Source organism: Triticum aestivum, chromosome 1A (genome assembly GCF_018294505.1).
Source record: "Triticum aestivum cultivar Chinese Spring chromosome 1A, IWGSC CS RefSeq v2.1, whole genome shotgun sequence".
NCBI classification, from domain to species: domain Eukaryota; kingdom Viridiplantae; phylum Streptophyta; class Magnoliopsida; order Poales; family Poaceae; genus Triticum; species Triticum aestivum.
The window spans coordinates 134,062,843-134,090,174 of NC_057794.1; the positions used below are offsets into that span (position 1 = coordinate 134,062,843).

At 45.8% G+C, this 27,332-nt stretch overlaps 1 protein-coding gene across 1 annotated transcript; it reads right to left on the bottom strand.

The window, feature by feature from the left end:
• Nucleotides 1-7,205: 7,205 nt before the first annotated feature.
• Nucleotides 7,206-14,934, bottom strand: LOC123040768 (MAR-binding filament-like protein 1). The gene is made up of 3 exons (XM_044463530.1): nucleotides 14,356-14,934; nucleotides 10,039-10,244; nucleotides 7,206-9,252 (listed from the first exon to the last, which is right to left on the bottom strand). Exons 1-3 carry the CDS (start codon nucleotides 14,621-14,623, stop codon nucleotides 7,492-7,494), a joined length of 2,235 nt encoding a protein of 744 aa, XP_044319465.1. The 5' UTR covers nucleotides 14,624-14,934; the 3' UTR covers nucleotides 7,206-7,491.
• Nucleotides 14,935-27,332: the final 12,398 nt, after the last annotated feature.

Consider the following 27,332-nt stretch of genomic DNA (forward strand, 5'->3'; position numbering starts at 1 on the left):
TGACACCTAACCGTCTAGAGAGTTTGCACCTCTCAAAAGTAATAGGGAGAGCGTATTGAACTTAGATTCTAGTGATGTTGAACCACTATCTAATTCTTTGGCTCTAGGGGTTTTTCTCTCGCTGTATTTTAAACTCAAATCGCTCAGAGGGGGAGTTGCTCAACAATCTTCTCAGAATCAAACGGAGCAGCCGCCGGACAAAGTCAGTGCGGGGTGGCTATTTATAGCCGCAGCCTTCCCTGACGGAAAATGACCATTTTGGACACACGGTCCAGCCAATAGTCAACCGACACATTCTGAATGGTCGGATTTTGGAGCAACGATAACATTACTTGTGGAACAAGTAATGCTAACTCCTCGGTCTGAGACAAATCTCTCTCAATGAAGAAGATCATAGTCTCTTGCTGGCAAGTATTTGCTCGAAACACAAAAAGATTTCTCTCTCAACTTTTCATAGGATTTGGGTTTAGCATCAGAGAATCAAACTTTCGAACACTACTCCCCTCTTAATAGTACGATGGCCCTATGGCTCAATAAAGAGAAGAAGAATGAAACAAATGCTACGTCTTCACTGCGTTTTCATTCTCCTCGGATGCAATCAAATTCCTCGAACAGACACCAAACCAATTGCTTGAACTTCAGAAATTTTAGGGGTCACTCTTGTCAATATCATCTCCGTGATAACCTTCGCTGCAACGCAGGGAGATTATCTTCGTCGTTTGCATCAAACTCCTCGTGATCTTAGGGAACTTTAACTCTGTGTGCACTAGCAAACACATAATTCCCATACTGTTTATGTCAGCAAACTGCAAAGGGGCCTATCATTACACCAACAGTTAAAGAAATTCGACTTCTCAAAAAACTAATACCCCTTATAATTTGGAATTGATGGAATATTTTGTTTGCTGGATGGGGAGATGATGGAGTGTGTTTAATTTCTATTTGTATTGTGATGATTTGGTGGCCTTCCGGGGTTGATTCTATGCTATCCACTAACTAACCTATATTTATGTGGGGAAATTTCTGTGTCGTTGGCTGCATGTACTATATTGGTACCACAATATCACATTGTTCTTCCTAGATGGTGGGAGGGTGCGTGGGATTGATATATTTTTATAGGCTTGTTGCTACTAATTGATTTGAAAAATCATTGTCCCAGTCAAAATTGTAAACCAAATCCAAAATCGAATATCTCAATTGAATGAAAGAGTTTCAAAATTAGGGAACATAGTGAATTAAAAAAAAATTGAATGGGGGAGTTTGAGAAATTGTTGCCAAAATCGGGTGACCCAATTCTAAATTGAAAACCTCAATTAATTGTGAGGTCTTAGAATTAGAAAGCACATTGTATAGTATAAAAGAATTGAATGGGGAAACTTTGAGAAATTGTTGACCCGTCAAAATCAGATGACACAATTCTATTTGAAGACCTCAATTGAATATGGGATCTTTAAAAATAGGGAGTGTAGTGTTATAGAGGATGTCGGGCGAGTGTTCATGACCTATGTGTTTCTTTCAAAAAAAATTGAAAATATGCTTTTCAATTAATGCAATGTGGTGTGTGCATGTATATACGTGTGTGCGTGTGTGTGATATATTGATTTTTGCTATATATGTTATATAGATGAGTGAGCGAGATTTGTTGATCTCTTCCATGAAAAAATAACGGGTCTGCCAGCGGGTGAAGGCCAAAGAGTGGCGGAGCGGCTGACGAAGGCGATGTCCTCTTATTTTTCAGTCAACCGCACATCCTAGTCTCCTATGTATAGTAGCACATCAATAGATCAAAGTGTTCAATCTCTTCTTTGTAATCAAACTATACGAATCAATCCATCAACATGGAGAAAATTCCTAAGAACATTTACAACCGGAGCCCTCAAATCCGCTTCAAATGCCCGGGCAAGCTGTCCGGTCACTGTCCCGACGCAAAATTGCCACTCAAGTAGCCCTCACAGATCCGACCTAAACGCCTGGAGTAACCGTCACTCCCCATACCTGGCCCATATTTGGGGCAGATGTGGGGATGCCCGGACACGCCCACCACCTCATCTCCCACAAGCCAGGCCTATCCCAAATCCTCTCAAAAAAGACTAGCACTCCACTTCGACCCAACTCCTCCCGCCTCCATCCTCCATTTCCCGCCTTCACACAGCCACCCAACTCCTCCCTTGCTCCCTGTCCCTCTCTGTCATCGTTGATGTCATCGCCGACAACCCTGTCCACCACCATGGTCACGGATGATGCCTTTGGGGAATTGGTCGGGCTCCTCTGCCTGCAACTGATCCTTGCAAGGCGGAGAACCTTGCCCGGAAGGACCGCCGCCAGAGGCAATGTGAGTAGGAGGCAGCGGCGAAGGCAGCTACGGAGGTGGTCGGTGTTGAGATAGCGTTCGTGCCTGGTGGTGAGGGCATGGACTTTGGTGCGACACAGACCAATCCAAAGGTCGTGGCCGCGGGGACAAACAACTTGTCAACGGAGTCTGATTCCGTCCCGCCCTCCTAGTGGATGAGCATCCTGATTTTGAGCGTTTTGCAAGCCGTTCCCGTTGGGTCGACGATGGCCAACTTGCCGCAACTCCAAAGGAATTGGGCGATGTCTGGCAATGCCGGCTCCGGGCATGCCCACATGTTGTTCGACGAAACGCCCGACCAAGACCCGATACATTATTTTTCCCCCTTTCACACTTGCATTCATAGATTCTTTTGTTGCACATACCATATGATCAAACTTGTAGGATGATAGTTAAATTGCAATGCATATTGTTGGAACAAATATTGCAAGACATGATAAATGATAGTCAAGAATCTTTTGCAATTTACCATGATAAGTGATAGGGAACAAGTGGGAGGAGAGGGTGGCACATGAATGCGCAGCAAACAAAATGTCCGCCATTTGGACGGGCATTTTTCTGCCAAGGAGGTGAAGGAGTAAATGTACAAGATATTCATCGATGTGCAAAGGGAGAAAATGGAGTTCGACTGGTAGAGGTTGACCTTGGAGAAGGAAAAAAAATAGAATTGGAGAGGCAAGAGAAGGTTGCAAAATGGGAGTTTGAACAAACAATGACAAAGCAAGGACTTGAGTTCAAGAGAGAGAAGTTGAGGCTTGCGAGGGAGGTGGAGGAGTCGAGGATCATATTGCGGGACATCAACCTCTTGGATGATGAAAGGAAGAAACGGTTGGTCCGCATGAAGAAGAGGATCAATATCACCATAATTGAGGCCATTGATTCATTCGTGTATTGCCTATCTATGTATTGAGCTGTTGAACTTTATTTTGGCATGTAATGAATTACCGTTTACTTCTTATTGTTGAATTTGTGATGAATTTGCGCTATATGATGAACATGCATGGATTTGGGTATTGGGATATGAGGAGTGTGGTTGTGAAGGAGGACAAATGAAGACCCGCCAGCGCTGCCCGTGGGTGCGTCCGCGGTGACGTATACGGGCTTGGATGTGCCAACTCTGGTTGTAGATGCTCTAAGAATTCTAATCCTTTCAAAATCATATGAAAATCATTTGAATCAAAAAAAACCTCAAAGGTAAATCAGGGATTTACGTTTGCCAAAAATAAAAGAGAAAAAGCATCACAAGGCTGTGGTGGACGCCGGGCGTACCTAAGAAAAGATCGAGGGAATAGTGCAGGGTAGTATTGATGACCAGGACACGGCCGGCCGGGAAACCTTGGCGCTGGCCGGTGGCCAGTGTTGTGCTGTGCTGGGGACCTGGGGTCAAGAACAAAAAAGGAACAGGCTATCACTCAGTGTACTTAAAAGAAGAAGCTCACCAAACATGTCCAGTGGTGCATGAAATTTCGAGAGTGTGAACATTTACGGAAATGCAAGGCAGAAAAATAAAATATGTGAGTTAATGCATCCAAGATAAGGCCTTTTTTGGTTCATAGGATAGGAATATTATAGGAATAGAAAAATCATAGAAAATGAGGTGACATGTATTTGATGCATAGGATAGGATTTTTTTCATTGAGTCTTAGTTAATGTTTTTTTCCTCGAAAATGTGAAGGATTAATTCCTATCCTATATAGGAATAGGAATTCATTCCTACAAATCAAAGGGCTTCAAAAAAAATTTCCTTTGCAAATCATATCCTATAAAAATTTTATAAAATTCCTACAAACCAAAGGAGGCCTAAATAAAAGACGTTGCCGCCCTCTGGGTTAACTCCTTAACTCCTTGATATACGAAAAATGAGACTGGCTATATCTCACCTGCCTAGAAAGAAAATTTGCGACAATGGATTCACCGCCGCCGCCCTTGGGGGGACGAACTAGTACCCGACAAACCACGGCATTGGCCGGAAAAAAATTGCGTTAGTCGATTTGCCGCCTTCGTCTTCCTCCGTGTACTCATGTTGACCTCCGCCCCTCTCCCCTGACTCAACGCCAGCGACCATCCCATGACCGCACACACACCTGCCAAGCCTCGATTTCTCTTTAGCCATGTCATCCCCGTCTCCGGATTGTTCTCGACCCGGTCCAACCGGAGACCGCCCCGGTGCTACGTGCCTGACCTTCTCTTTCGGGGAAACCGTGGTGCTGATTCCGTTTTCAAGCAGCTGACGCCGGTTCCATTTTCAAACGATCAACCATTAGCAAACGCGCTGAAAAATGGGGCCAAACCAAGTGGTTAAGCCAGGCCATTGTTGGGGTGCATGCGTACAAGCAGATGCATGGAGGTAGTTATCCAGGTCGGTGTGTTAGGCGTCCAACTTTCGTATGCCACTCGCGCGAACCGACTAGATGTTTATGCAGGTGTCAAATCAAAAAAAAAAAAGACGAGAAGTTTATGCATGTGCTTCCATTCCCAGCATTGTGATCATAGCTTTGTGTGGTTCCAAGCAAGTGGCCCAACAAACTGAAGCCCCCACCACAAATGCGTACAGCAGTGGGCACTTGAGCAACCCCCAGCCCCAGGACACCGAGATGGACAAGATCAAAAGTTAAAGTTTTGGACTGTTTACATAGGTTTGGCATCATCACCGGATCCGCCTGTATGGGCCACTGATCCGCTGCATGTTGTGCTGTGTGACTGTGTTCAATATGCCCACGTTTACTTTTACCTTTCGTTATAGCAACAATGGCTGATGAGGTTGGGCCCAGATAGATCTTTACGCGTCTATGGAAGGCTAAAATTTCCTTTAAGATTGAGGCTGTGCCTCATTTGACATAATGCTAGGGGTGGGCAAATGAAAGAGCTCTTTGGACACGCCTGACAGAACCGACTACCGAAGCCTGAGCTGCAAGGCAAACTCTTCTCCACATCATTTTTTTTTCAAAGCACCTCTCCACATTATTATCATCATTGCAAAACAGAAATCAGCACCCTAAAACCGCTGCCTCAACAAACCACATGGACAAGCCTCAAGGAGGAGAAAGACGTGAAGACATCTCCATCACCCGATCCAGTGGATCTAAGGTTTCCCTCCAAAACCAAAAGAGTACACCTCCACAACGATGCTTGCAAGAAAGGTTGCGGCACTCATGAGCGCCATCATCGCCGGTTCCGATTAAGACCAAAAAGAGGAACTCTCCTGAAGATGTACCGACCACCTGCTATCCCGCACCGGCACCGACCACCGCCCACCAACCAACCCACCTGCCAAGGCTGACCCTGATCTGACCGCACGATCCGATGATCCACTACACCGACCCTCGGCCATAGCCGTCGCCCACAACCGTGATCTTCACCACCGCCGCAGCACGAGGAACAACAACCAGATCAGAGACCCAACTCGCACCCGATCAAGATCAAAGCCGCTCGAGCGAAGCAGTAGAGCAGAGAACTAGCAGAGCCCTCCACCTGCAGCACACCTTGAAGCAGTAGAGCAGAGAACTAGCAGAGCCCTCCACCTGCAGCACACCTTGCGCTCGAGAGACGTCACGCCTGCCATGCCCTGCGATTCTCCGCGCCCAACATGTGCCAGCCACTGCCGCGCCCAGCCGCCGATCCGCGTCCCACGTAGACATCTGGCGCCGAGCACCAAATGTGTGCAGCCACAGCCGCACGCTGTCCACGCGCAGATCACACTCTCCTGGACATCGGCTTCAATATGCCCCATGTGTACATCCAGAGAGCGGTACCATTAGTTACAACTCAGGTAAGATAGCAAATGATCTGCATCCTTCCATTCCTTCCACACAGACAGACTACCGTTGTCGATATGGAAGGGCATATTATTTGTACCATATGTCTGTATGGCAACTAGTGGGTAGTGCTCGCAATGCTCATTGTGGAAGATTTGGACATTTCAAAGAGAGCAAACTGGGAAGTACAGCTGCAATAAAGTCAGCAAAAGTGGGTGCAACCTAAAGGCATCCTGATAACAAAGGAACATGAGAATCACTTGAACATGGTGTGTTCAACCCAAACCATAGTTGCACATGCTAACATAGAGCTATGGTTAGATATATGGTGGTCCAACATTTAAACATTCTGGTGAAAATACTATAGATGCAATTTGTCAATAATTAGGACACCATGGCCGCATGGAATCAGGGATGGACAGAGGGCCTTCTGTAAATCTCCCCTATCACTGCTTGTGAATATGCACCCCCCCCCCCCCCCCCCCCCCCCCCTAACTATAGTGTTGGCAAAGAAGAGATACAAAAGGAAGTCTTGTGAACCAAAGTAGCAAATTCCTGACAAATGACAACATGTAATCAGGGAAAAGGACAGTGGGACATTAACAATTTAGAAACACATACCTAATTCGGTCAAGGATAATCGACACCAACTATTCTGGTATTTAAGACCAGATTCTGGCAAGATACAGATAAATACTCCCTCTGTAAAGAAATATAAGAGCGTTTAGATCACTAAGTATATAACAATAGGGCATGCAATAAAACAGAGAGAACAGTATGCTAAGACCCAGCATGAAAAATTGAAAATAGTCAGCATGGTTTTCATATATAAGCAGCACAAGACCAAGTTTTTGCAGCACCATATGTTTGGGAGGAATGGGAGGTGAAAGGACAAGATGTCAAGGCATTAATAAACTTCCTCCCGGCATCTCATAATTCGCGCTCGAGTTAAATGAATCAGGAGAATGTAGGTTCATTATAAAAATGCAGAACATGAGACAGACAAGTAAACAGTACCAGAATAGAAGCATGCCTATGTAATTAACGTAATGATGGATAAGCAGATTGCATGTGCGGTTTGAAGTGTTTTAGTAAGAAGATAGCAAGAGTCACCATATTATAATTCATGAAGCACTCGAGACAACAACAACACATCTGCACACAGATTAACATACATTTGCAATTCCCTCACAATCTAGCATATGGATCATGGAAACCAGAAGGGTCTTCTTTTAGAGCTTCAACAAAAAGAGTTGGAGCTACTATAGGGTAGTCTAACATGCTAGCTTTCAAATGTTGGAAGTTAAATAAGAACATTTCTCATAAAGTGCTAAAATGAGAGCAAATGAAAGATAGATGGTCCTAGATCACATGTTCTGGTAATGCTCATGTTGATGGTCTGTCTTTTCTTCTCCTATAAATCTTCTTAGCAGAACGAGGAGGTACAGCATCAGTACTACTGGTATTTGGAACATGATCTTCCGGAGACTGGTTGAAATTTGGTGTTGGGCTTGCTTCCAAAACATCTGTATTCTGTGACCCACTTGCAGTAATCTGCCTCCTCAGATATAACATCTCACCTTTTGCTGTGGCCAATTCCTCTTCAAGCTTTGTACTCCTGATTTCACTATTCTCTCTCTCCATCCCAAGCCTTTTAATAAGATGCTGAGCATCCACCATATTTTTCTGAGCTTCGGCTGTACTTTTCTTTTGCTCCGAAAGAGCCGCTGAAAGAACCTCTTTCTCTTCTTTAATAGCAGAAATCCTGGAAACAGTGCTATCAAGCTTATTAGACAGAAATAATGTACTCTCATTCACCTCATTTAGTGAAAGAGTGGCCTCATCCAAGTCTGCTTGAAGAGCTCTTCTAGCTTCAGATTCCACCTGTGATTGTTTCACCAATGCCTCAAGCTCCCTCTTTAAAGTAGCATTAATCCTTCGTTCTCTAACAAGCTCATCTGTTGTGGACTCTAACTTTTTATATGTATCCAGCAATTCTTTACTAAGTTCATCATGCACTTCTGTAATAGACACCAATTGATTAGAGGTGACTTCAAGATCTTCTTGTGTCTTTTGATGTATCTCCTTCACTGAGGCCAATTCATCTGAAAGAGCTTTAGAAACTGATTCCGCTTCTTCTACTTTCTTAGTCAGAGCCTGTTTCACTTCATTAGACTCATTTGTGAATTCTGAAATCTGGGTTGTCAAGTCATGGTTTGATATATTTACTGCATTAAGCTCTTCGGACAGTTTGAACAACTCATTTCTGGATTCTTTAAGTGCATCTTCAGTGGACTGAACAAGATCCGACATTTTTTTCCGGGTCTCAACTTCATTGAGTAGCATTGTTCTGTTAGCTTCCAATTCACTGTTTAACTCGGCAATTATACTTCTGTCTTCACTAGAGTCACTTAATGCAGTAGAAAGTCGTTCTTCGAGTTGATTGAGCTGACCATCTTTATTGGACAATAGTTCAGAATCGCGAGAGGCCCTCATCTTAGAAGCAGTTTCCAATTCCGTGTACTGTTTCATTAACTCGCTTATTTTTTCCTCGGCATCACTCTTTGCACTGCACAATGTTTGGACATCCTCATTCAATGAATCAATTGAGGATATCTTTGATTTTATATCATTTTTAGCTGCATAAACATACTTCTCCAGTTGCTCCATTCTAGAATTTGCATGTTCCAGGCTCTCTTTAGTCTGATTAAACATCAAGTGCAGGCTCTGGTAGTCTCCTTCCTTGGTTGAAAGTGATGAACTGAGTTCTGTAATGTTTTCCTCCTTGTCATTTACATCTTGGCTAAGCAGATTTACCTTGCCATGTAAAATATCAAGTGTTTCCAACTTGTCCCTCAGATTTTCTTCAAACGCATGTTTGTCTTCCTCTGCTTGTGCAATGCTAATCTCAAGATCATGTATTTCATGTTTAAGCTGTTCAACTAGCTCCTTCTCCTTCATAACTTCCTCATTTAAATTTTTTACAGTTCTCTTCGTTGAAGCCAATTGATCAAGAAGAGAAGCTTCCTCGTCCTGGAACATCCTAGCTTGTTTCTTCTGTGCCACTTGTTCGTCCAATAGCCTTTTCTCATAGTTCTCTCTAAGCAAAGACATCGCTGCCTCATCTTCAGCCAATTTGATCTCCATCTGGGGAAATAGAACATCAGATTTGTTAGTTCATAGTCCTTTACGAATTCAATGTACTTAGACATTGAATTTCAAGAAAGTTTTTGACACATAATCTCTGCACTGTGAAAGCCATTCTAGTATATCTAAAGCAACTCATCTTGGTTTATCAAATATATCCAGGTCATGTTAACAACCAAGACAAAGGGGCAGGAAAATATGCATTCAGAAACATCCCTGTGAAAGTAGTATGTCATAGTATTAAGGCCCATGGCAAAGAATAGAACATCAGCAAAGTAAACATATAGTATATATTTCATTTGCTGGGATTTCTAAACAATTACTGAAAGCCTTAAACAATACAGAAGGCCACCTGGAATGAGTCTCAAGATGATGAAGCTTATCAAGGCATGCATACCATAGATGCTGAATCAAATTCAGGCACACACAAAAAAGGTACAACAGATATATTTGAAACATTTATCGGACAACAGATCCTGAGCAAAATAATTAAGAAAGGATGATTAACTGTAGGTCATGTCTGACATTTAAGCATGCATCAGGACTTACATGTCAAGTGCTAAATGAAACTGAATACCATGAATGCAGGATAGACACCAAATTTGCCATTAAAGTGATGTGTGCTACTGCGCTACTTTGCAGCAGCAGCAGAAGCATTCAATTGGGTATGTAGCGTACTGATATTCGAGCTAACAGGTTAGTTAACATTTTCTATTTACGTGTATTTGAAATTAGGATGGTGCCGATGCGGATGAGATGGTGACCAAAGGTTTGTAGATGGCATACAGATGAGATGGCTGACTGCAAGGCCTTCTTTTCACGTTGAGTAGTACCAAGAAGCCCAGCCAGAAGCCCAGAAGCAATAACTGCAATTGTATTCAGAAGACTAGCAAGTGGATTCCCTGGAGATGGCCTTTTCACCTCAGGCTGAGGTGGTCCAGCCCTAGTTTCTTCAGGCTGCATTTCCTCAGACATCTGAATGTCCATTTTATCTGTAAGAACAATGCCATAAATTTATCAGGCTTATCAACTCATGGTCAGGTAGTATAACATAAGGAAACTGACTAATAATGGGCAAATCATATTGGCGTGAAAAAGAGTGGGTACATATGGACAAACTTGGCTTTTGTTGCTCTGCTTCTCAAATGGCCAATGCCATGCTACTTTATAACCTTGAAAAAATTAAATGCTCTCCCAAAGAGACGTGACCACACTAAAACATGTGAAACAATCATATCATTAATCAATTCAAAAGTGGCATCATCAATAAAACACAAATAGGCATGCCTTTGTTTTTTTAGTCAATGTACCTCACACCAGAACGCAGGACGTAATAACACATTCCCAGAGGCTTGAGTAACTCCTGGTCTTGTGCACTCATCACATCAAGCTAGGACTTAATAAGGCTATTTTTCTCCCTAGCTTTACAGATACACCGTCCCATAAGTGAATGCATGAAAGCACAGATCAACCTGCTTAATTAAATGTCCCATACCCATTCCCATATAAGGTAATTCTCAATCACCCGTATGAATCCTTTTTTCTCCGTTTTTGGGAGTTTTTTTTGGCCTCTGGCTGAATTAAGAGAGAACACGTGTAATTCTGGGGACCAGGAGGGGTACAACCTGTGTGTGCATCTTGCTGCCAACCATGACTTTGGACACACGTCCTCCGCTTCACTTGATGCAGATACTTTGGTCGGTTTCTAACCTCCTCTCGATTCTCTTCACGTGTCCGGTTCTCTCTCGAAGACTCCGGGCATATCCACGCCGCCCCACCGCTATACGAGCTTATAAAATGGCTCCACCATTGCCCCGTTCCTCCCCAACCGCGGCACCCGCTTCTTCCCAGCTAAACCACCGCCACCCCACTTCCGCCCCCATGTCCATCTCCGCAGCATTGTGGATGGCATCCTGCGCACGGATGCCTCAAGTGGGGTTGGCTGACCTCTTCTCCTGCTCAATGTTGACGGCTGGGGCGAGCCGCCACTACCGCACCTCCCCATCTGCCTACTCCGCTGCTCTTGCCCACATGGATGGCAACGGCAAACATCCCATCCCTGCTGTGTACCAGGCGCCGACATCGGTGGTGAACGGCGGTATGGGAGACAGCAAGCAGTGGCCCGAGCCGGAGACGAGGAAAAGGAGAAGTCGTGGAGGTGAGAAAGAGACGGGGAAGAGCAGAGGTGGTCCTGTGATGCCGACGACTGCCTCTCAATTTTCTTTCGCGCCGTGAATCTCTCGATCAGGCTCTCCCTTCCTGATAGCTCTCTCTCTCTCCCTCTCTCGGTCGGTCGAAAGTGAAGAGAAAGAAGGAAGCGAGCGAGAGGCCCCACAGACGGCAGCGCCTGTCAGCAGACCTCCGTCGTGGCCGGCGCAGGCGCTGCACCCGTAGCCCTACCAGAGGAGCGCCTGGGGTTCTGCTTATGCTCGCTGGCCGGCCGCGGCCTCCGGTTCCCACTCCCTGACCTGCGCGGCTCCTCCGCAACGTCGTCCTTTCCACAAGAACACCTGAACTGTGGATGTAGCCGTATACAGACTTCCACAAGGCCTCCTCCCTTGGTGCCTCGACCCATCCCTACCCATGCCGGCCCCTGATGGCCTCCGCCCTCCTCTAGCCGCCTCTCTGCCCCGGTCTGGCCTTCGTTTTTAAGAGAGCCCAGTATGCACGATGCTCCTACTCCAGTTGTCCTGCTGCGTGTAGCTTCCCAGATCAGTAGCTTCCCAGATCAGGGTCTTCCAGTATGCCGCCGGCAACGACGCTGGTACTGAAGCCCGACTCCTCCTGCCCTGGTGCCATTCCCCTTTTTTTCCTATCCTGTGAGAATTTTATACATTTGCCTGTTGCTATCGCTACATATGATGTATTTTTGCTTCCAAATTTTTTTGCATTTGATTGTCAGTTGATGTGAACTCATTGAAGGTTCGGGTGTAATGTGTAGTCTGAAGACATGGGGTGTTGTTTTGCAACGCATACAATCCAGATTGGCCCTGGGTAATGAATTTGAAATTGTCATATATGAGTTCAGATCTTCCGGTACAATGAACTCTTGGTGTAAAAATCAAAAGGCTTGCTGCATAAATTTAGGTTGCAGCATAAATTTAGATTGGCCATGGATAATCAAACTGTATTCATAATTAAATTGATGTATACACTAACATATGGACATTATCTTCGCTGAAGATGAGCCTGAGACATCAAGCTACAGCTAATGAAGTGAGCATAATGTTGATATTAGTATTCAGGTTATGCATCGCTAAAAAGCTTCTGTAGGTTTAGCTTTGTAGTACCATGGTTGACTTTGTATCATACACTAGCTACTGAAGTAGGATCAGCTTGGTCTTGTGTCATACACTAGCTACTAATGTGTACAAGTGGATTAACATATTCACCACTTATTTTGCTGTGTATAGGTTCAAATAATTATTTTGATAAAAAAAAGGGCAACCTGGTGCATGTAGCTCCCGCTTGCGCAGGGTCCAGGGAAGGGTCCGACCACTTTGGGTCTATAGTACGCAGCCTTTCCCTACATTTCTGTAAGAGGCTGTTTCCAGGACTTGAACCCATGACCTCATGGTCACAAGGCAGCAGCTTGACCTACATTTCAAATAATTATTTTGATAATTTGACCATTTTGCAATGTAATAACTACACCTATTACATCTACAGGAATGCCACAGGCACATAGCTAATGCAAGCAGTACACATTACCTTATACATCATATTTTGTGAGGCTTCCTATTTCGATGTTTCCTTTTGGCCTTCTATTGCAACTTTGAACCTTTTTTGTGTCACAGTAAATGTTATGAGATTGCAGGATAAGGAGCTTGCTATTGTGGTTGTGCTTGCAATAAAAAGAAGTCCTAACTATCCATGTCAGGTATACAGATTTAGACCTTCATGTCGTAATAACAGTTCCTCTCTGTTTAAAATGCATAACCACTTCTATTAAGACCTCACCAAATCTAATTTCTTTCTGTTGCTGTAGTGAGATTTTGCCTGCCATTGATGCCATAACAAATAGTGTAAATGTTGGGTTAAGTCCTCGGTGTTCACTGGCTAGACAGGGAAATCCTTCCATTCTGAAACATGTATTGTGCACTACACACACATATGAGCATCATGACTTTGCTTGGATAGGCTGAACATCAATACATTTGGAATTAATATTTACTGGATCTGCAAGTCTTATTTTACCCCTTGTTGATGTCTACATTTTTGTCGCTTTGACTTTTGGATGCTCTGCCTCAAATCACTGTTGAGCATAGGTATCATTCAGGTGGGTGTGATTTTGTTTTTCTCTTCTCTGTGGACAGTGTAATTTGGAGAAAGCAATAAACTTGATACAATACTATTTCCCACAATTCATACAACTAGTAAACAAAATCCCCCCTAAAAAAGGAAGTAAACAACATATCAATAGAAACAAAGAAAAGGATAAATCAAACAAAAGATAAATAAACATGTAAAAGTTCACAAATTATACGGAAAACAACACACGGTCCTACTAACGAAGGCACGCCGCGCGGGTATCAGCTAGTTAGAACAAGGACAAATGCTCTTTCTGATGCAGAAATGCTTAGTTCATGCCAATTCAATTGGCATTTTCCAAAACTACTACTCCCTCCGTCCAGAATTACTTGTCACAGAACTAAAATAATTCTGGGCGGAGGGAGTATTTGACATGAAATGGATAGCAGAGCATACATTTTATTGTGGAAGCAGCATACCGCATTCAATGTTGCACAAATAACATTTAACAAAACTGAACATAAGAAAAACACTCTCATGAGTGTAAGTCAGCACTATCACCGCCGAGTGATTTGGCCAAACTATTTCGTAACAGGGATGGTTTAGAACATGCAGAGTGGCCATTGGCATACAAGGTTTTGACTTCCTCAGGGCGATGATTAGCCTAGCCAGCTAGCCATTTGCAGGCTTCGGACTAAAGTTTCAGAAAATCTCCAAGGATCCGTGAAGGTTCCAACCTCCAGGGTTATGTGTTCAAGAAACATTTGCATCAGTATTTTTTAGGAGATCCGCGTCAGATTTCAAACTAAGAATCTCATAGATCATCCCCACGCTGAGCAGAGCCCTACTCACCAGTGACGAGATCGACCGCTGAGGGCTGCGCTGCGGAGGTCGCCGCGTCACGGAGGCGCAGGAGCGGGAGCACGGAGATCCCGACCAGGAGCACGGCCCTCCTTCGCGTGGCCGCCGACGATGCCACCACCGACGAGGAGCGGGCGGCGTCGGGCGAGGCAGCGGCTGTGACGGCCCCCCGCGGCGAGCGGGAGAGTAGTGAGAGGCGCCGCGGCGGCGGCGGCGGCTGCGCCGGCGGCGAGACGACGAGGAGGTGGTGGTAGGCCATGCCGTCGCGTCGGCCACCCTAAAACCCTAGGCCAATCCCCAAAATCCCTTCAGCTCTCGCTGCTTGGTCCCTTCCGCTCACTATAGGAGGTTGTGGAGTAATAACTAATAACGACGATCATTTTACTTCATTTTAGTGGCAGCAGCGGAAAATGCTGCGTGGTGGCGTCGCGCGGAAGCGAGGTGGAAGGAGGATGAAGGGAAGCGAATGGGAAGGAGGATGAAAGAGGCTCCGGTTCAGAGGGGTGGTATACTACACTACCGAAACATTAGAGCATCTCTGATAGACGGATGTCTCGTCGCCTGCGTATAGATTAGGATAAAGATCCACCTTCAGACATCCCCCCGTCCTCCTGCAGTTATATACTCCAGCTTATAGTAAGGCTAATTTTATGTCTAAGGTAAGGCGTGAGATGGTCATAGTAGAATCTTAACTATCAGTATCATAGAAACGTAGATTGTACGAACCAAAATCGTCGAATCAAAAAAGTTAGACTGTATCGTAAAGTCGTTAACAACCTTGGGTGTGAGTGATTATACCTTAAAACGGGCTCAAAAGTGACCAGCATTAAAGTTTTCGACATCATTGAAGGTCCTAATTGTTCTTTTTTCTTTCTCGTTCTTCTCCCTTGTCCTTCTTCTTACTATCTTGTTTATCGTCTTATTACTCATTTTTTGTGTTGGAGGGCAACAATCCATGAGGCCCTAGGGGTGATCAGGTCGACTTAGGGCAGCTCATAGCTGACGTGTGCTCTGATAGGGTCCCTCCCGGGCGTGTAGGGTTTAGGGTCCGCAAAAGACCTCGCCGACGTGTCTTGCGTATATCGCTCCCGAGGAGGCTCCTCCGGCGACTTGTCTTGTGTATCACGATCGACTCCCAAAGGTATATGATGATGTGTTCGTGTGCAAACACACTTTTGATGACTCAGCTGGGGATAATTGTTTCATGAAAATAATGTATCGGATAGCCCTAGTTTTTTCAATCATACATCTAATTACATACAAGAGTTGATGCAAAATAATCTCCATGCTTCAACTTTTTATAATTTTAACAACATGCAACATATGTGTCCCAACCCTCATGCATCGGCAACCCTGCAAATCCATATGATGGTGAACAACATGATGAGTTCAGCTAATAAATTCAAAACACACAATGTTAGAATTTCCAATGTCTCATAGAAAAGTGTTCCACCCTTTTATTCATCGGCAACTAATTTATAATATGTTAATCCAAACGTGCTAGTGGATAGGGAAATTGGTCATGCTACTACTAGTTGTTCGTCCAGCAACTCGCAATCACATGTTATGCTTCAAGCTACTAACTATTCGACGCCATACGCAATTGCACATACTTGTAATTCGGCTCTGCACCTTCGCATGCATAGGCGAAAAAGTGAAAAAAAAATCTATAGAAGCACAATTACAAAATTACAGAATTACAGAAGTTTTTGTTGTCCCTACACAATTACAGAATTTCGACAACATCTCCTTGTCGAAAGAGTCTAAATCATTGATGGCAATCCTATCCAAACCGGGTTATTGAGAACAATCTCACATTCTCTTGGGATTTGTGCAACACTATTCGCCAAGAACTAAAAGAAGGTGGACGGAAACATGGTTTTGCTGTTGTAAATGCTAGAGTTGTGCAAATGATGACTTCACTAATATTGTATCATCCAGTACACCCGCTAAACAATTGCAAAGTTTCGGACACTCATTATCAAAAGTGTCTCAAAACATTGGGGGTGGGGGGGATTGGGCTAAAATTGGAAGGAAAAAAGTTGAAAGCTCGCCAGGCTACGATATGGGCTGAAATTAGACAAGAATAAGAAACCTTGCGAAGTAGCAAAGAAAAATGTGTGATTCGGTTATTGAAGATATTTCGGTTATTGAAAAAGCTGAATCAAATAATGCATGTACCGAGTTTACTAAAGAAAAAGAGGGCTACAAGGCATTGGGAAGCCATCCGAAAGATAATCTTTCAAGTTACACAACTATTGTGCTCTCCCAACATATTTAAAGAGGTATGTCTAGCAAATGATTTACCTATTTTGATATTTGATCATAACTTTATTGTTGATGCACATGTTAGAAACATTCATATAAGTGATTTTAAAAGACCAATGAAGAAGGGGAAATTATTTGTTAGCAATAAAATTATTGCAAAGCATATCGGCCAACACTTTGTATCATTCAGAGAGACCGATAGTGACTTATTATTGCGGCAAAACATTCCCCATTGTTTTACTTAAAGTTTATATCTAACTGGATTGCTTTGCTTGTTTCATACTTGGCTTACATTTGGTCTCAAATGAGACATATATATTATAACTCTTTTGATTTCAGAAATCTAAAGCCAAGGTTAAATTATATTGAGAAAACCGATGCTAGCATAATATCTTATCTAAAGATATCAGATAGAAAGTGTAAAACATAATGCATAGCCGAATGTGGTGTGTTAAATCTGAACCATCTGATCGCTTTCTTTCAAAGCCATTCTCACAAGAAGATCAACTAGAACATGAGAAGTATACCTTCAACTCATGCATGGGTGATCAAATATTTCATTTTTTATCAGAGATAATTATATTAGAATTATTAATCACCATGTCAAGCCATCAATCCAAGGACGAACGTATTGTAAGTTGCATCTTTCATTCAAGCATAGTTTTGAGGATTACAACATGTTTCGTCAAGTGAAATCGACCATTGTCAAAGGATGATTGAAACTTGTTGAAACACCAAGGGTTGACCAGGGCACGACAAACGATGGGACCCAATGCGCCTGCCAATGAAGCCTCAAATGGCAATATTCGGGAACCTCTTTGCCCAGAGAAAAATCACGTGCAATATCACCAGCGGGCATCCGGCTAACATGACCAAACTACACGTGCTAGGCACCTGCTATAAATGTTATATTCTTTCCAAATTATGTTTCATCTGTTACTCGAGTTTTTTTTGGATCAGCCAAATTTTTTGGTTCTCCACTACACTAAGCTATGTCCCCCGAAACAGCACAACCCCAGGCGACCATCAGCCAGATAGGCAGGAGGAAGGCAGGCCGAAGATAGAGAAACAACCCCGCCGCTTGACTAGACATCATAGAGGATTGCCCTAAGGAAAGGGTAAATAGACATCTCCAAACAAAAGCCAACCAAACAACCCCACACGGCAACACCAAGGCACGTCAACTAGCCATGCCGCACAACAACGAAAAGACAAGCATGCAAAGACCCTCCACATCCGATCAAGACCAACGGGTAAAAGCGGACCACAATCGCTAGTAGGACAGAGCCCACAACGACATGTGTCTGAGGAAGACAAGTTCCTCTGTGTCCAAGACCGTCCGACAGCATCTGGAGACATCCAACAAAGCGATGTAAGAAATGTGTTCGGGACAAGATGGGTAGCTTACGCGAGCGAGCCCACATCTAATCAGAGGACATGGGCGATGTCGGAGTAGGATATCATGGCATGAAGGCTCAGGAATGAGAGGCTGAACAGGGACCAACTGCTAACAGTCACACGGAGCACACGACAACCCTATCAAACGTCTAGAGCTCTACACCTTCGAGACCGGGTAGGAAGGAACGGAGCAAAATCAAGGAAACAAACCAAGAAGCGCACATAGCCATTCCAAAGCAAGCCGGATAGGCAGACCCAACGGCTTCCACGAGCAGGCCAGACATTAAAAAACACGCGAGCCCACCAGCGAAACAATGACATGAGGCCGGGCATGCAAAGCCCCTCCACATCCAAACAAGACGAGGGACCAATAGCCCCCATCAAACCCCACTACCCAGAAAAAGAATCACGCAAGATCATACCCGGCGGGCATCCAGCCAGCGTGACTTTACTGAATTTCCTGATGGATACACTTTATTTGACATTTTGTTGTTTCGTAGTCTAGGAAATTTTTTATTGTTTTTCCATGCTTAGCTTCACGGACACATGTCGTGGTTCAAGTCGTGTTCCATGGTGCAAAGCCCCTTTTCTGGGTCCGGCTTGCCGACCACTTTCGGTGGGTAACTAGTGGTTAGGAAGCCCTTGAGGGATGCTCGGTTACTCTGTGTCGGCGTTGGGCCGTTAACTCGTCTTGTATTGTGTTACCTTAGCCGACATGGTTAAACTGCTCTTAATGTGTTATCTTCGAATGATTAGGAGGTCCTTGGGGAGGGTGATCATCATTTTCAACACTTTTTGTGTGGGCGGTGCCCTATTTATCCGGTGACAAGTAAAGTAGTTTTCTCTTCATCTCATTTGAGAAAATATAGAGCAACCATCAAGATAACAAAAAAGTGTGGGCTTAGACAATCTCTCTAACACTTGATCAATAAAAGGCATAGGATAATGATCTTTTATCTCAAGTTGTACTGCTTGGACAAATCTAATACATTAACAACAATGGATGGTTATCATACGACAATAACTTTTCCCCCAATGAGCATATGTTGCAGATGATTAGTTGCATCAGTCGCTGGTGGATGTATGAGGCGCCGGACTACCTCGTCTATGTGCAACTCTTTGATCCCTTAGCTGTTCGGCGCTTCTGGGCACACCACGACACTTATGCATGTCGTGTACCCCGGCCAGTGTAGTTCGCCGCCATATGGCGCCAGTCCTAAATGTCTGCCTAAAATACATGTACAGTCGGACCGGGGCGTAGCAGGGTACCTGCACCAGCCATTTGCATCCAAAGAACCAACAGTCAAGCTCACAAGGCATGAGGATGCAACTTATGACCCACAAGTATAGGGGATCTATCACATTCCTTTTGATAAGTAAGAGTGTCGAACCCAACGAGGAGCAGAAGGAAATGACAAGCGGTTTTCAGCAAGGTATTCTCTGTAAGAACTAAAATTATCGGTAACAGATAGTTTGGTAATAAGATAATTCGTAATGGGTAACAAGTAACAAAAGTAAACAAGGTGCAGCAAGGTGGCCCAATCCTTTTTGTAGCAAAGGACAAGCCTGGACGAACTCTTATATAAAAGCAAAGCGCCCGCGAGGACACATGGGAATTACTGTCAAGCTAGTTTTCATCATACTCATATGATTCGCGTTTGTTACTTTGATAATTTGATACGTGGGTGGACCGATGCTTGGGTGCTGCCCTTCCTTGGACAAGCCTCCCACTTATGATTACCCCCTCGCAAGCATCCGCAACTACGAAAGAAGAATTAAGGTAAACTGTCGGGGATATACCCCACGGTATGACCCGGCCGGAGTTATAACCCGGCTGGGACCTGATAAACTGGCATGTGTTAAGTCAGATGATAACCCGGCAGGTGTTAAGTCAGATTATAACCCGGCAGATGTTAGGTCAGATGATAACCCGACAGGAGTTAAGTCAGATGATAAACCGGCAGGAGTTAAGTCAGATGATAATCCGGCAGGAGTTAAGGCAGACAGTCATAAACCGGTACCAGTCATAACCCGACAGATAATCATAAACCGGCACCAGTTATAACCCGGCAGATAATCATAAACCGGCACTAGTTATAACCCGGCAGACAATGATAACTCAGTTGCCAGGGGTTATGAGGCCCGAGACGTTATGAAGCCCATGAAGAGAAGTCAGAATAATTTAAGTCTTAGTCCGAGAAGGACTCTACATGTAACCCGCCCCTTCAACATATATAAGAAGGGGCAGGGCACCCCGTAAAGGGGGAGACAATCTTAGGGCTAGACATAACTGGGAGAGCCGGTTTATGGCGACTCCTACGTGATGATAATAAGACCTAGCCTCAAACAGCACGTAGGGTTGTTACCGGATGATGTTTCCCGGGGCCTGAAGCTGTCTAAACCCTTGTCTTGCGTTGCGTCTCTCGATTCCGCTCAATCCCTCTCAAGCTACCACATAGATGCGTTGGCCTCACGACTAAGTCCTCACACTAGGACATCTGTCGTGACAATTCCACGACAGTTGGCGCCCACCGTGGGGCCCGCACACGATGGTGTTGAGTTCTTGGAGGGATCTCTCCCAAGGATCGAGAAATTTGCAATTTTTTCGGATGAAAGGCCGGCGCATAAGGTTCCAAATCAACTCCGAGTTCATCAGTCCAGAGTTATAATCTGCTGGATTTAAGATTCAAGGAAATTAAGGTTGTGATCTGTTTGCTAATGCCGAGTCACCGAGGTGTAACCCGGAGAAGAGGCAAGTCCACTTGTCTGACTTGCCTCGCCTCTGCTGCGATTTACTACTGCCGCCAAGTCGCCGCTTGTGAGACGTTTCCAAGTCGCCCTGGCTTCAAACCGCAGCGCTGGTTTTACCTTTGCAGCAGCCTGTCTCGATAAGTCGCTGCCTGAGAGCCGGCCTCGTTCTGTCAGGTGATCAAGTGAGTACCACAGACTAGTACTCTCAGTTTCACACATGTGATGATCCGAGTCAGAATAAGGAAGAAGAATAAAAAGTCCAAGCAAAATACGACCCGGCAAGAACGTGGAGGGAGTTCTGGATTCGGACTCTGCCGCTTGCGGCCGGGTTGGGCCGCCCTACCGGTGTGTTTCCGTTAACCAGCCATCGCTTCATCGACCCGTGGCCGGCTGCCGACGAGTCGTTGATCCCATGGCCCATCCGAGCCGCCATCCCTGCCGACCACAGTTCTGGCTCCGCCGAGCCACCCGGATCCCTCTGCTGCGAGTACTCGCCGTTGGCCTGCCACGACACCCTGTGACCCGTTGCCCTCTTGACTTGTTTCGACTTTGTTTTGAGCGGACGACTCCATTGTCTTCATCCAGACGTCATCTGAATCGGCCTACCGGGTTGCCACTCACCTCTGCCAAGTCCTACGGTCGAACGGCCACCGCCCTGCATCTGAGCTAGTCGGCCATCGCGCCTCTCTACCTGCCGATGCCGAGAACTTCTACAAATCGACCTACGGCCTTGGTTCTCCTACAGCCTCGCTCGCCTATGAGCCGCCTGATGACCTACCTCACCCCTTTGCTCTTGTTTGTTTCGGCTGCTTCCTGCCCGCGAGTAACTGCAGCCGTGACCTGCCGAATCGCCATGCTCACGGACCCCCAAAGGCCGCAAATTTGTTGAGCCGCCGCAGCATCGTTCCAGCCTCACCCAGTGGCCAAGAGCCGCCGCAGCACTAGCAGGCCTCAGGCCGCCCCTGCCTGTGGGATGCTGCCTCCACTGCCGTCGCCCCCGCAGTTGCACCAAGCTATTGCAGTTACGTCGGCTCTGCCCTGCTTCTGCCGCGCCTTCGTCCAGTCTGCCTTGTTTACCCACTGGTTCTGCCCCGCCGGGTCTCTATGCCCGCAGGCCACCCAGGCCTCCCGAACCGCCCAACGGCCCCTGCCGCGCCCCTCGCTGTGTTTTACTCCACCGGCGAGCCACCTTATTCATGTCACAAGTCGCTGTCCGGGCTTCTGCCGGGCTGCTAAGTCGCCATCGCCGGCTTCCCCTGCCACTGAACCCACAGGAGCGCCGAACCACCGCCCGTTTCAACTACAGCAGGAGAATCGCTGCACTTCCGCGCTGTCAAGTCGTCGCCGCCGTAGCCTATTTTCTGCAATGAACCGGCCCACTATTTCTGAACAACCACTGTGGCTTTACCCCGCCTGCCGAGCCGTTCAATCACCAGCTCTGCCTGTCTACGGAAGGTGCCACGTTTTTCACTGTATGTCTCATCGCCCCGGAGCATTCCGCTGCCTCCGCTGTGGACATGACCCAACCCTGAGTCGCCGTTGCCCTTAAACTACCGCCAAACCACCGCCGTTCAAATTGCGCGTCTGCGGACAAGTCACCACCGTGGCCATGGTTGCCTACCTACTGAGCCGTCGTTTGTCGGTTCATCTTTGCGTCCAAAGCTCCGCCATCGCAGACTCACCTCTGAGCATGGCCTTGTCTCTGCTGCAGTCCTGCTTCAAGCACCAAATCGCCACGACCACACGCCGTTCCGAGCTACGAGCCGCCTCCCGCGTTAAACCGGCCATGGCCGCGCGCCGTTCTGCCCGGCGCCCTTCTACTTCAAGTCGTTGCGGCCCCTGCCGGAGCAGGCCTCGAGTCGCCCCTGCCTGTGGGCTGCTGCCTCACTGGATCACCGACCCGCAGTCGTGCCTCTCTAACCCGCCGTCAGTTCAGCCGCCCTCCGCTCCACTGTGGTCGGCTCCCGAGCCTCGTGAACCAGTCCTGTTCCCCTCACTGACAAGCGCGCCGGCGCCGGGTCATCTTGGACGCGCCGGTTTAAACCGCCAGCATCGTGGCCTCGAGATGCCTGATTCTGCTGTCGCGCCCCGCACCGGTCACGATGCCTTGCTTCAAACCGCCATCGCAGTCATTACTTTGTCGCCTGCTTCGCCATTTCTGCGAACCATGTGGCGGGTCACCGGTCTCTGCCTCCGCTACTTCGCCCTATGAGCCGCCACCGTCCGAGGGCCAGCTTTATCGCACCGCTTTAACCAGTTCACTTCCGCCGGGTTGCTGCGTCGCTCCCCTCACGCCGTGGCCCGCCTCCGAGCTGTTGTTTCTGCCACCTCCCGGTGACCTGAGCCGCCGCACCCCGGGTCACAACCCGCCTCCGCCAAGCCGGTTACAACCTCAGTCGCCTCCTTCTAAATTGCCTCTAACAAATCACGCCAAGTGGGTCTAATTTTTTGCATCAAAGTTTGGCTCTGTCTTCTGGCTGTGTTGCAGGTGTCGCCTCTGTTCCGCCTTGCTAAATTACTGCTTCTCCGGTGAGTCGCGACTTGCTATTACTATGGCCTTGGCTGAGCCGATTGTTACTTCGCTGAGCCACCGCTGCCTAAACCGTTGTGGTCCTCGTTTAAACCACCATGGTCCTCGCCTAAACCGCCGCTGCCTTTGCTGGCCGTATAATAAGCCACCTCGAGCAAGCCTCATGTCGCTTTAACCTGTTGCTACTGTAGGCGTACCTTGAGACAGTTTCGTGTCGCCTAACCCGGTCTGGTTTGAGCCGCCACGAGCAGCCCCTGTGAGTACATCCGATCGTTGCTGATGGCAGATGCACGGTTGGATCGATGTGTTAGTGCTTCTACAAGGCGAAAGGCCTTTCTGTTGATACATCAACGTGTTCTGAAACAAAGTACAAAAGTTTAGCCTCTGGTGCTGAAGATTGGGAGAAAAGGGCGTCAGGTCGGTTCAGCTCCTAAAACACTGTCAGTTATCGAAGGTTCTGTCTGCACCTAGTGTGATCTATCCTTGCAAGAGCCACAGTTTGCCATAAGCGAGACTTGCACGGGTTCAGGTTGTACGATCACCAGTCATAGGCGGGTCAGTTTTCAAGGCAGGACCCATGCACTTGTTTGAAAAGATTCCACCTGAATGGATAGCAACATCACGTGGACCAAGTATTAAATCAAGTCTGGAAGACCACGTGATGAAATGCTAGAATATGAAGGATAGCACAGACTTCAACATTTGATATTTCAGTCTGTATACCCAGACGTATATGAGGCAGTGCTACATCAGATCATAACATACATCTGCGTTGGAATATGTTCAAACATTATTAAGTGTCAGGACCAATCTATATCAGCACCTTAGGGTTACACCCGCCCATGCAAGTTGTCCAATGGACATGTGCAAACCGCCACCATGTGATCCGGTCTATATTATCAACGGTTGTCTGCACCGTCTGCATGAGTTGTTTATTAAGTGCGAGTGAGTCACTGCTCGGGTACAACGCAACTACACACGATTGGACAATAAATCAGCTTACCGGGGTGATCATCAACTCCGCGGTGGATAATTTATGGTCTAACATATCAGGTGAAATCCATCCAGTATATTTTTATATTATATATTGCTTTCTTTAAAAGAGCAATTACTCCGGTTTGCAAAGTTATTTGATGCAGGACCTTAAACCGCCATATCGGTGCCCATTTAAAGGTCATCAGAAAATTTCCGGCTTAAAAAGAAGGATCCCGGTTTATAATCCGGCTCAAGGGAAAGCTATCTCCCGAAAAGCTTTGAAGCTCTCAGTATCCGGTTTAAGAATTTCCGGTTCAAAAAGAATAATCTCTCGCAAGTTCGAGTTTTCAGGAAAAATTAAAGGGACCAAAGAGAGTCTGCTGCACAGCATAGCTCAAACATAGGTACCCATTGAGCACAGCTCACAATAAGATTTGGGGGCTTGGTTGTATTCGAACCATAGCTACACCTCTTGATCCGGCTATCAGGCCAATATTATCATAAGAGCACAACTCTGGTTATTTCGGTAATCCGACTATCAAGCCAATATTATCATAAGGGCCAAAGAGAGTCTGCTGCATAGTACAGCTCAAACATGGGTATCCCTTGAGCACATCTCACAATATCACTTGGGGGCTATGTTCGAACCATAGTCACACATTTTGATAGGCTTAAGGCCACCAGGGAAATCACTTGGGGGATCTGGTCGTATCTGAACCATAGCTTATACCCTCTTGATCAGCATAAGGGCACCAGGGAAATCATTTGGGGGCTTGGTTGTATCTGAACCATAGCTACACCTCTTGATAGGCATAAGGCCACCAGGGAAATCACTTGGGGGCTATGGGTTTGTACCATAGTTACACCTCTTGATAGGCATAAGGGCACCAGAGAAATCACTTGGGGGCTTGATCGTATTCGAACCATAGCTACACCTCTTGGTCGGCGCAACGCCACAATTATGACTACTTGGGGGCTCTGGTCATATCCAAACCATAGCTTAAACCCTCTTGATCATACACATACATCATCGTATATTGCATCATATATTGCACCATCATTACATCATCATAACATGTATCATATAGGCACGGATATACCGGTTTATATGGCAGGAATCGGTTGTCAAAACCAGGTTATATTATTTAAATCTTTTATAGCCAACACGGCTAGATTTTTTTATGGTTATCAATAACCAATATTATGATTGAGGTTTTCAAAGTCGCTTCAGCGCAATGGATATAATTTATTCTCAAATGGAAGGAATAGTCCCGAGTCACTGCAGGCTTACGACCCGGCACTTGGGGGCTACATTATTCAAGTTGGGATTACATCAAATACACAAGTCTCATGTTGCTGCAAGCATGCACCATGACACTTGGGGGCTAATGCAAAGTCATTATTTGCTCACTTTATTGAAAGACCCGACTCATCACATCGTAATGAGCCGGCCCTTGGGGGCTACCAATTGCTCTTGTCAACAATTCAAGGTACAAAGTTTTTAATCCATTATATTGAAGGGCCCACTGCTCAGTTGGTAAAGCACAAGGTTCTTAACCTTGTGGACGTGTGTTCAAGCCCCATGATGGGGGTTATCATATGATGTTATTTTCATTGAAGTATATATCAAGTCGCAGCTCAATATTATCTTACTAAGCCGGTCCTTGGGGGATACACGTTGCTGTACAAAGTTTACATGATTATATTTACAAAGTCCCTGCTCATTATTGCATAATGACCCGGCCCTTGGGGGCTACACTGGTTGAAGTTTTATGAGCATCAGGTAATTACAAGTCCTAGGTTGTTGCAAGCATGACAACCCGGTACTTGGGGGCTACATATATGGAATACTCAGTTTATGACTAATGACTGGGATGAACAAATCGGATTTCTTCAAGATTGTGATATTTATATTGAAGCAAGTTATGTCTACCTTCTTAAGACTTGGGGGCTACAAGTGATAGGCATATAAGAGGTATATTTTCAAGCTTGATGTTAACTACAATTAAGACCCGGTGCCATCAATATTTGTAAAACGGCAAAGTTCTACATTCTTAAACCGGCAAGTTCTGCATTCTTAAACCGGCAAAGTTCTACATTCTTAAACCGCCTGAAGATCAGATGAGTATTTTAAGGACCAATATTTCTGTTAAGCATTAGGAGCTGAGTCAAATGAATTATTCTTCACAATATTTCTCTGTGACAAACCAATGTCAGCAAATTGATTATGAAGCTGGCATGGTGACCCGTATTTTCTAGAAGAAGGAAATGACAAGGACTTAAGGATGATCAGGATCAGTTTAACATGGATAAATCCAAATTAAACTAGGGGCTAATGTCGGGGATATACCCCGCGGTATGACCCGGCCGGAGTTATAACCCGGCTGGGACCTGGTAAACCGGCAGGTGTTAAGTCAGATGATAACCCGGCAGGTGTTAAGTCAGATGATAACCCGGCAGGTGTTAAGTCAGATGATAAACCGGCAGGAGTTAAGTCAGATGATAATCCGGCAGGAGTTAAGGCAGACAGTCATAAAATGGTACCAGTCATAACCCAGCGGATAATCATAAACCGGCACCAGTTATAACCCGACAGACAATGATAACTCAGTTGCCAGGGGTTATGAGTCCCAAGACGTTATGAAGCCCAAGACGTTATGAAGCCCATGAAGAGAAGTCAGAATAATTTAAGTCTTAGTCCGAGAAGGACTCTACATGTAACCCGCCCCTTCAACATATATAAGGAGGGGCAGTGCACCCCGTAAAGGGGGGAGACAATCTTAGGGCTAGACATAATTGGGAGAGCTGGTTTACGGCGACTCCTACGTGATGATAATAAGACCTAGCCTCAAACAGCACGTAGGGTTGTTACCGGATGATGTTTCCTGGGGCCGAAGCTGTCTAAATCCTTGTCCTGCGTTGCATCTCTTGATTCCGCTCAACCCCTCTCAAGCTACCACATAGATGCGTTGGCCTCACGACTAAGTCCTCACACTAGGACATCTGCAGTGACAATTCCACGACATAAACCTAACCATAGCATGAA